This window comes from Austrofundulus limnaeus, unplaced genomic scaffold, assembly GCF_001266775.1.
Source record: "Austrofundulus limnaeus strain Quisiro unplaced genomic scaffold, Austrofundulus_limnaeus-1.0 Scaffold12, whole genome shotgun sequence".
Lineage (NCBI taxonomy): Eukaryota > Metazoa > Chordata > Actinopteri > Cyprinodontiformes > Rivulidae > Austrofundulus > Austrofundulus limnaeus.
The window spans coordinates 4,486,992-4,498,202 of NW_013952414.1; the positions used below are offsets into that span (position 1 = coordinate 4,486,992).

At 38.7% G+C, this 11,211-nt stretch overlaps 1 protein-coding gene across 2 annotated transcripts in view; it reads left to right on the plus strand.

The window, feature by feature from the left end:
* The window catches only part of sema5a (sema domain, seven thrombospondin repeats (type 1 and type 1-like), transmembrane domain (TM) and short cytoplasmic domain, (semaphorin) 5A), a 178,351-nt gene that overhangs the window by 137,618 nt on the left and 29,522 nt on the right, over positions 1 to 11,211 (plus strand). For both annotated transcript variants that reach the window (XR_001309788.1, XM_014002365.1), the window contains one exon: positions 4,053 to 4,278. Coding sequence is in view for 1 of the 2 variants with exons in the window: in XM_014002365.1 (XP_013857819.1) it covers positions 4,053 to 4,278 (226 nt within the window). In the remaining variant the exon portion in view is untranslated. The remainder of the gene's footprint in view (positions 1 to 4,052; positions 4,279 to 11,211) is intronic.

The window sequence follows — 11,211 nt, forward strand, 5'->3', positions numbered from 1 at the left end:
TTGGAAATTGTTTTTCAGTTTTATGTTGCAAGTTTGAGTAAACTAGACTGAATTGATTCTGGGGTTTTTTCTAATAATAGTGTTCAAACAAATCGCTATGAAAATATTTTAAATTTGAGTTGTTATTTTTGTTTTTAGCGTTGCTTGTAAAAGTGTTTAGTTTGTCAGTTTGGTTAGAATTAGAGCAGATTTCAAAATAAAGGCCCTGTTTTAGACAACTTGTGCCAACTTGTGAAAATTTTGTCTAACATTAAAGATGTCTACACTGAACATGGAATAAAAAAACTACTTAAAGCTATTTTGGACGTATCCGTACTGTAATTCTAACTAATAAATTGAATATATAACCAAATGAGCATTTTAATCAAAATAAAGTTTTTATAAGTTAAAATAAGTTATCTAAAACATAACGTGACAAGACTGGTGGTTCAAAGAGCTATCTGCAACAGGTAAGATAGTGATTGTCATAAAAAAAATTTAAACGTTTCTTTAAAAAAAGTGTTACTCTAATGTGTCTAATCTATTGAGGTTTTGTGGAAAAAACAAAATACGTGATTGTGACTGAATTTGATGTATCAGTTGATGATCCAAAACTAGACTGAAAACTAGCTTCAGAAAAAGTTACAATTGTTTAAAAGTTTTCAAAACTCTCCCCAAATGTGACATTTACAACTGTTCCTTTCACAGACGGGATGTGAGACTGTGTACCAAAGATGCTTACTGATCACTGAAGAACAAAATAGTTGAAAACAACAATTCATGTTACTTATTGGTCACTATTTCTTTAAACTACTTGAATAAAACATTAAATAGACTCCTCGTTACAGGCTGGACAGTTTCTGTGCTTCAACCCGTCTTTTAACCTCAAATTGTTTAATTTAATTAGTATTTTGTAGCCTGAAAATCCCTCCTTTTAACAACTTGCGTCCTTGCAAATTTATTTCAAGAAATGGTGATGCACAGTGTTTACGGTGTCTTTATAGAGGACCATTTATTCTGAATAGTCTGGGTCTATAGTAAAGACATGAAAAATTATGCCCGAACATCCAAAAGATGGCATCGTTTGAAGTCTGTTCAGTAAATAGGATGTTTTTATTACACGGTATAAATTTATCACCTTGTAAGCTGTATATACATCAGCACAGACCTTGAATGAGGTTTAGCTTTAAACCCAGTAATTATCTCCTCATCCCTACGCATGAACACTAATCCTCGGAGAGCAAAGGGAAAAATGCTCACCAGACAAGCCTCATTAAATATTTACCGTGTTTGGCCACCATCAACACCTCACACAACAAACACCCACAGACCGTTTGGCCTATTTTTTTATTCCCTTCCCAGTTCACGCCGTGTGTTGTTTTCCTGTCTCTGCTGGCTATGGTGAAGCACCGAGGTGGATTTTATTTATTTATTTATGTATTTATTTATTTATTTATTTATTTTCATTATTGGCTGATAATGGCAGATTGCGGGCCAGTCTGCGATGTGTGACAATGTTAAATATTAATGTCTGGGGATGATTATTGTAGGAGATGGAGAGAGGCAGGAAGTGTGATGGAGGTGACACCCCCCATTCATCACGGGGGCCTTAACAGAATCTAAATCCTCCCTGTGTTTTTAACCTTGATACTCTGGAGGGGTAGGGAGGTGGGACGTTGAGAATGGGTGGAGGCAGAGAGATGAAACTGAGATACAGACGGGAAAACGCACCGGGAAAGATCCGACACGGTGCAAGTTATGAACAGCATATGAAAAATGGGCGCAAAGAAATGTAAAGATAGATGGATGGATGCATAGCAAGATCATGAGAGGTGATATAAAAAAAGAGGATGGTGAAAAATAGGCCTGCATAATGTTTAAAGTATAGAGTTCCTTTTTCTCAGCTGACCCGTCAGACTTCCCCGTGTGACAGGCTGACAAATGTGTAGAAAGGAACTTTTATCTTATTTTATCAAGGTCTGGCAGTCACTCAAGCCCTATTCAGCATAAATAAACAAGTAGAGAAGAAAATGGCAGCCATATCACCTTCTTTTCAAGGGTGTCATTTACTTCCGATGTGTCACCTTCTCAAACTCCTTATTTTTTTTATCAGGGAATAAAAAGGAAGGCTGGACTGCCATTTATGCGCCTAATATCTTTTTCAATCATATAATCAGTATACCACCGCATAAAAAGCTGAGTATTTGTTAAAGGAGATGGAGGATATGTATATTTACCTTTGGCACTTTTGACTAAGTCTAATGCATCATATCATTAGAGCTGCAGAGCTCTTTTATTCATTTTTACAGCCCTGCTTTAAAAGCCTGATGCAGACTGGAGGAAAAATGACCATTAAGGCTGTTTTCCTTTTGGTTTTCGTATGGGTCTTTTTTTATTTTACTTTATGTCATTAGTTTTTGGTACAAAAACTGATCAAGGGTGTTTTCTTCTTCACTTGTTTGTCTCTGAACATGTTCAGGAAGTTGTCTAATTGGAACTGTACCTGTGATTATCTAAGGCAAAGACAACTAGAGAATTTGCATTTTCTGTGGAAATGCAGCTTGAATGCTTATTGCTGAAAGATTTTGCAGATTAAAAGTAGAAAAGAACTACAAAGATTTTGCAATTAGTTGTAAAATAGTTGAAAAAAGCCCAAATTACCAGAGAAATAGTTAAGAAATTATTTGAAAAAAACTGACTCTAGCACAAAAAAGCAGAAAGAGCATGTTTGCTGAATTAAGCAATAAGTAGCTGAAATTATCATAAAAATGGTGGATTTAGCTGAAAATAGCTATAAGGAGCTTGGGGGGGCTGTGGGATAGTGGTTTGGGGAGTCGTTCCTTTTAATTTGAAAGTTGGTGGTTTGATTCCCTGTTGTCACATGTTGAAGTGTCCCTGGGCAAGGCACTGAACCCCCACTGCCTCTGATGTGTGTCCCATCAGTGTATGAATGTGATTTAAACCACTGATTAGTCTTCTTTTTTTCTTCTTCTCTTCTTCTTTTCTTTTTTTCTTAGAAAGAAAAAAACACTGATTAGTCACAAAGCTGATAGAAGCACAAAAAAATTAACTAGCAAAAAAGCTAAACAAAGCTAAAATTAGCACCAAAAAGTGTGTGTGTGTATACAATACACACACACACACATATATATATATATAAAGAAGAAGAAGAAGCAGAGCAGAACTATTTTGAAGAATTTTAAGAATGTTGAAGACAATTCCATTCATTTTCAATGAGACAAAATAGATGATGAATAAGACAAAATGATAGTTGAAATGGAAACATCTCAAAGTATAAAATGCTGAAATACCAAAATATAGAAGTAATGTTCTGAAGGAGCTAAACGTTTTGCTACATGAACTGCTGAATTAACACAAAATTTGTAGAACAAGATGGTCTGAAAAACAAAGATGGAACATTTCAGTGACACCTTTTCAGTTTTCTAAGCCTAAAAATGCTCTTTAGTGAGGAACCTGTCGACACAAAGCAGACAACTTTAGCAAAGAACCCATTTTCTATTGATCTTCGCTGTGTTGCTTCCAACCCGTCACAGAAACACAATTTGTTCCCATTTCTTTAGTTGAATCTGTGCAAAAATACAAAGGATAACAGAGTTTGACCCATAAAATAGCATTTTAGTACGTCTGAGTTGCTTCGGCCTCTTCCCCAGCCCACCACCACTTACCTGTAGGCTGTACAGAGTTGTTCTCATCACTTCTGAACATGTTGAGAGAAATGTGTTCAACAGTGATAGGATTAAAGCCTGGATACCAAACCTTACTTACGTTCCACAGTAAGGATTTATAAGCATTTTAAATGTGATTTGTCTGACTGAACTAGAATTAAGAGGCTTTTAAAAGTGAAAGACAGTGAAGGCTTTGAAAAGTCCTTTGACACATAAAATGAGCTGTTTAATTTCATGAGTCACCGCTGTGCAGTTCATTATATCTGAGAAATACACCAGAAATCTCTGCCATGCTAATTCTGCTCCTCCTCCAGATGCCTCACCTGCCTGTGAGCCTGCTCTGCAGGTTAAAAGTAGTCAAACACGTCCGTCCTTTTGTGTCTGCAGGAGTATCAGCCGTGCAACACCCTGCCGTGCCCTGACCTCAAGAAGACCACGCCGTGGACTCCCTGGACACCCGTCAACATCTCTGACAACGGTGGCCACTACGAGCAGCGCTTCCGCTACACCTGCAAAGCTCGAATCCCCGACCCCAGCCTGCTGGAAGTGGGGAGGCAGAGGATCGAGATGCGCTACTGCTCCAGCGACGGCTCCACGGGCTGCTCCACCGATGGTGAGTACAAGACAGGCAGATGGGCTTCGTCAGCGTTTGGATGCGTCTGTTATCTAACAGGCTCTCTGCGGCTCCACAGCCTGCTCGTTGTTTTCCTCACCTTAAACAATCCCTAACTCTCTTGTTGTCTAAAACTTTTCCTCTCTCCACATGTCCTGGAAAAGTTAAATGAGTCTTGAATAATTCCTCTTGTGTTCGTGATCCCATCTTCCCAGACTTTATCAGTGGATCAAAGCCTCAGACATGGTAATGAGCTTTTAATGCATAAAGCCGATCAGCAGCTTACAACTAATTGTAGCTCTCCCATGCACAAATGTGTGTGTTCGCAAAGTTTGGTTACTCTTGGACCCCACGGGTCCGGTTTTAGTGAACTTGTAAAAGTTTTTATGTGCTTCAGCTTTGCGTCTGCAAAGGGAAGGCATTTTAGGAGCCCCTAAATCAGGGGTTGTCAAGCTCATTTTTTTGACCCTCAAAGGGCCAGTTGTAATTAACTTTGACGAATTGTCAATGTCCCGTTCCTGAGCATTGCTAACAAACATTAACTGAGCTCTATGTGGTATTTTGTGCATAAAAACAGTGTTTTAACATGTCCTCTTATAAACACTGAAAAGTACTACATGTACGGCTAACTAAATGTGAAACAAAAAAATACTATTAAAAATGCATGTAAGAGAGTTTTGCTCACTGAGTTGTGTTAAGTAGCTGCTGTCTTGAATTTGGAACTCTCCCACTTTCCAACAGGGAATTCCCATGTATTATGGGAGTTGTAGTTTATGGTTAATGCTGGTTTTAAAGCAGCTTCTTAGGCATTAATGCAGGGATATTCAACTCAGAGGTCACAGTTACGTAACAGTGTAGGGGCAGGACAAGTATTATTATTTTTCACCTTTTAAACTTGTTCATTTTATTATTTGTTTTATTATAATTGATATAAAATCTATTTTCATGTTAAATTAAGTTTTAAAAATATTATTAAATAAAAACATTGGGTCTTTGGTGAGCCGGATGGAAGTCACCCACCCACTGGCCACATTTGGCCCTAAATAATGTTTTTAAACTAGTTTAAAATTCAACCACTGATTTTGTCTGGATATCAAAATCACAAACTTATGAAAACTAAAATCTTACAGACCAATAATAAAAACGACCTTACTCCTATATCATCACTGCTTGTTCTTTTTGTGCGAATTGATGCACATTTTCAGCCAACAAGCAGCTCATGAGAATTTAGTGTCATGAATGTTTTTGTACAAACGGTTTACTAATTGAGGAGTTGTTTATGTGCTTTGACAAGGTTTCCATGTTGGAGAGGAAGCAGGCGGGATGAAACCTCAACACAGCAAACAAGGTTCAAAAACAGACGAGGCTGTTAAAGTTTGTTTATGTGTTTATGGTGTTGCTCGTCGGCTCTGAGGGGGGGGGGGAAGCTGCTTTTTAGAGGTTTAATGTTAACGCCTGGAGAAGATGCAGCGGTGGCCTCCCATCTCTTTGAGTTCACCCGGGTCTCTGGGTGGTCCTTCGCCACCCCGCTGGGATCCCGTAATCACACAGATGCGGTAATCACAGAGGTTATCCCTAATGTACACTATTAGAGGGATTTTCCTTTTGATCTTCTTCATCCTTCTAATTTCTTATCACTAATAGCTGTCTTTGAGTCTGCGCTGCCACTGGTACGAGATGTTCTCTTCCCACTTTGAAGCCAACTCTTTAAACGTTCCTGAAGGGTTTAAAACGAGCACTGACAAGCACACTGACTGCAAAGTTTTACAAGGAGTGACAGCCGCACAAGTAAGACATTAGAGAACAAAAGGCTGAGCTTTAATGGGTTTGTCTCAGTTCTGATTAGTGGGAGGAAGTCACAGACACAACGTGTTTCATTACAGGTTGTCACACGATGCCTGGCATCAGATTAGTGTCCGCGTTAATTACTACAACTTAAAAAGTAAAAAGCCGCGAGTTCAGCTGTCACTGCTGGCTGTGCTTCAAGTCTGTGTTGTAGGATGTAACCAGGCAGTTTCACTCAACAACCAGAGGATATTTTCAGAAAATATAGATTTTTTTTCCATAAATCTAGCTTTTGTGCAAATAGAAGACATTGTTAACTCAGCTTGTTAGAGAGCACAATGTGCCCTGCTACAGGTTCTTGGGTTTGACCCTTATTTTGAAAGGAAGTAGGTGTTAGAAAACCTTAAAAAACACCAACAGGCGTATATTTCTGTGTGTTTTACAGACAATGGAGACAAATTTGGTGTGGTGGTAGCTAGGAATCCTCAAACACATACTTCTGGTAGTAATGCATGGAACAATACTGAAATGTCAGTACCACTAATACCAGAACTTTAGGCTCTAGTATCTTTATTAAAATTGAAATATCAATACTTTGATACTTTAGTCATTTCAGGAAATGTATATCAATAACACTAACACAGTGAAAAGTAACTAAACAATTGAAACCTTGCCTAAATCATATGCGGTTGTTGGGAACTACTTTTTCTTCCGCCTGGGTAATGTGTAAGCGCAGAGGCACGTGCTCAGTCTGTAGATGTTCATGTTCAGTTTTTCATGTTTAAATGAATTAAGAAAGTCTTCATTTATATAATAGTTCTTGATAATTAAGCAATTGTTTATTTTAATGTGTTTATATAACTGTATGTTTGTATTGTTTGAAACACCATTTTCACATTTTTTTGTATGTTTGTGTCCTGTTTGGTTTTTCTGTTGTATTAGCTCATCTATGTTGTAACTAAGGATGATATGAATACATAAGTTACTGATGTCTTGTATTTTTATTTTTATTTTTTGAAGGTATGACTTGAAATACACTACTTTATTTTAGAATTACCAGACGCATTAGGTGTATTTGAACAAAGTATCAGTATCGGATCAATATCACCATTTCAAGCGTGAATTTTCCCTGATATCAGGATCGGATGGATTGGATGGATGGATGGATGGATGGATGAATGGATGAATGGATGGATGGATGAACATCTCTGACCTCAGGAGCTAGTAGCTGTGATCACTTGACATGGCTTTTATGAAATTTAACTCAAAAGATTTTAACTTTTATTTCAAAAGTTCAGCTGTGTTGAGGGAGCAACTGTGTAGAAGACAAAACTGTCTCCTTATCTGCAGAAGGAAAAAAACAGATTCACTCAGTTGTTGTACACTCCATCTAATGATGGCAAGACCCACTGTGGCGTGCAAGGTCTCCGTGTGCAACTCCGTGTTCACTCCCAGGCTTCAGTGTGATTCAGGTGCCAGAGGAGTTTTAAGTCATAACTGTCGAAAAGGAGAACAGACTGTGCTGGTCTGCTTCTTTGTTTCAACCATTATCAAACTTGCCATCCATCTGCTGAGCGCTGGTGTGTGCATATTTGTGGGTGTCTGTGGGGGCGAGATGATATGTTTGCCAGTGTTGCTGTTTATGATGTTTGTTGTGTGCACCTGTTTGTGTTTGAGACTCCTTTTTTTTAAACCACCTCCTACTGTCCATCCCTCACAGATGCATGTGTTGTCCAATCATCCAGAGACAGCAGTTAACCTTTCTTAGAGCAAGAGGCTATCATAAGATAATTACCCCCACAGCGGTGGTGTGTATTGATGTCCAATGCTGGGGCAAAGGACACGGCGATGTCTCCGAGACGAGCAATCAAAAGGAATGACGTGTCACTCTGTATAGATTTACCATCTGCATCAGACAGCTTGCAGTTGATTGGAGCGCCGTGCAACATAAAACAGGTTGATGAGCATTTTGAGAAAGCATAATCAATTTCTCAGCACATAAAAATGATATAACTCACCAATTACTAAACAGCTAAGATAATTAGTTGCATTAATCCTTTTTTTAATTTTGTTCTCCAACCCAGGACTGTTATCACCTGTGTGCCTCATACACACACAGATGTCACACATGCTGTTCAGTAATTCACTCACAATGGTCAGTGAATCAAATAGGATAGCATTCATGCTAACTCGCACGCTAGACTGGAGGTCTCGTGTACATTTCGTCAACTGTGCTTGTCTGTCCCAGGCAAAACACAAACGGTTGTATTAATTAGGTTACTATAAAGCAATATATCTGCACAGACTGTTATCCTGTGACTGACACAACCCATTATAGTGACCACAGTGAGTCCAATCTGTGCTAAACGAATCAGAACAAACAAACAGAAACTCATCATGCAGCTGTCTGGTAATTCACTCTGATTATTGGAATTCTGACAAAACAGACATTTTATTGAGCAAGATTTTGATAAACAAAGAATTAAAAATTTAGCATAAGAAAGAATTTTCCAAGGATGGCTGTTTAATTATCTTTAATAGTCAGTAGGCAAAGCGTACTTTTGTTGTTTACTCTGACATGTCCAGGTAATAACTCTGCTGTCAGTGAGTTCCAAAAGCTTTGCACATAAACACAAGGATGCATGTCTTAAAGGGGCGTGTATTATGCATATAAAAAATTTTGAGCATCATATCATATAATGATGTCATTCCTTCATTAAAAACATACCCAGAGTGTTGCTTTGATTCATTCGTGCATGTTTGAGAAATCCTTGAATCTCCTGTAGCCATGTGGAGCTGCCTAAACATATGCTGGTGCAAAGCTCCGCCTATTTACACAAGGCTCCTCCCAGGAGCTCAGTCTGCAGCCCAGCTCTCCCTCCCCTAAAGCATTGTTGTGATTTGCATTGACGTGCTGAAGTTGGAGTGTCTGAAACAGTAGGAGCTTCTTAAAGAGACAGAGGCCAATTTCAAGACATTTAGAATTAAATTTTTGATATTTACAGCATTTTCACATCACTGAAGATAATATAGGTCCTTGATTGTGCTTTAAAATTGAACTATGTGCCTGGAAAATACTTAATACCTACCAACACCATTTTAAGGTTGCATAAAGGAATTAAAATGGTCTAATTTGAAGAGACAGACATTCAGAAATGACCTGTACTCCGTTTTAATGCATCCTGCAGGACCTTAAGAAACACTAAAAATGCTCTAAAACTAAAGGCCTAGTGTTCTGCCTTTCATGCCAGACTTCAGAGTTGTAGTGGAATGTTCGATTCCATGTGAAACTGCAAAATCTCTTACTGTAAAATGTGATAGCACTCTGAGTATTTAAGGGAGACTCAGCTACTACCAAACCAAACCTTAGTTCAATATCTACAGTTTGACTGAGTTGGAGTTGTTTTGTGTTGGCTAAGGCCTGCGTCACAGGGAAAGATGATTATGCCCTTTCGACAATCTTAAGGAAGTCCAGATTATCGTGATGGCTGTAAAGATAATCCTAGTGGATATTCGTGTCATGGTGAGTTAAGAGTGATCTAGTCGGCTCGGAAGGACATCGGGACCGCTCCGACCTCAAATCGGGGATATCCGATATCACAGCATGTGTGGTGTTCACCCGAGAACAAACGAGCTCGCAACCAGCTGAATGGGACGTGTAGCCAATCAGAAAGCAAGGTGACGTAAACACGGAGGGGATTCCAAAATATAGAAGACAAAAAAAAAAAAAAAACAGAAAGTGCGCTGGATATTAAAAGTCCAATGGAATTGTTTTTCCTGTGGTAAAAATAGTCCACAAACGATCAACATTGTTTCCTCCTCATCTCAAATGTTTATTTACTCTGAACTCACGTCTCTCTGGAGGTCACGTGAGATTTTTCCTCTGACATCTGAATTCTCGCGAGATTTCAGGAAGTCTCGTGTGATTTCACGTCTGGTATCTGAATGTTCATGAATGAAATATCTTTTCGTGTGTGTTGCGTTGTCTCTTGCCGTGTGGCTGTACACCACACACTGTAGGACCAAACCTGGTATATCCATGATCTTTTATCCTCCCGTGTGGGCTCTCTTAGTCTTTGAAAATCAACCGACTGTTTTAAGATTTTGTAGTGTGACGCAGCTTTAAGGCTGATTAGCTGCAAAAACCATCTTAAACTGGGTTGACATCAAAAAATGCATCAGTTTGTTTGTACAAATGGTTTACTAATTGAGAAAAGTGATTAATCTTTAAGTTTCATGAAATCTGAGATATTTTGCTAACACAAATGTACGCTGGCCATCTCTGTCTGCAGGATTTTAGTATGCACAGAAGAATTATCTTCATGTGTCTCCACAAGTAATTAAAAAAAGTGATCACTGGACAACATCCTCCTTTAAAACAGATTGATTTCCATTGCAGAAGCACTTCCAAGTGAATTGATAACCCTTCTACATCACAGCCAACAAAGCCATTTATTTGCTTGCTCATTTGAAGTCGATGCAAGAACTTTAAAGATTTTTTTTTCACTCACTTGTTGCCTCCCAGTCCCATGGATGTTGCATGGAACTCACCGCCTCTGCTGCCGCATGGGTTTTTGTCTCCGGCTTGCTCGGACAGAATGTCACCGCATGTTTGAGCATCCTGGCAATCAGATCTACCTGACGTTTGACAATGCGGGGCGCATTCAGAGACATGGCAGATGCTATTGATCACACCTGGGAGAAACATGTGCCGCATGCAGATAAAGAGAATTAATTCCCCTCCGCTCGTCAAAACAGAGACTCAATTAATATTTGAGTTATGTTAGTCAGCTTCCTGATCTCCTAGGCAGTTTCCAGATTCCTCTGTCTTGTGTTGTCTCTCATGCTAAGATCCCAATCAGTCTTTATTATGAGACATAAATTATGAAAATGTGATTTAACCAAGCATTTAGAATGAGCTTCTCTATATCACACTGCCTTGTTTCATATCAATGATCATGGCTTAATGATAGTGATGAGTTAATTACTGAAGATCTGCGGTAATTTACAAACCTCTTTTATCACGCGTACCCAGTGATTACGCTCCTAGCTGCTGTAGATGTTCACTTTTCTTCTTATCACATTTCACAAGTCTGAGTATAAAGCTCAGCATCTTATAATTTGCATAATTTCAACTATATATTATAT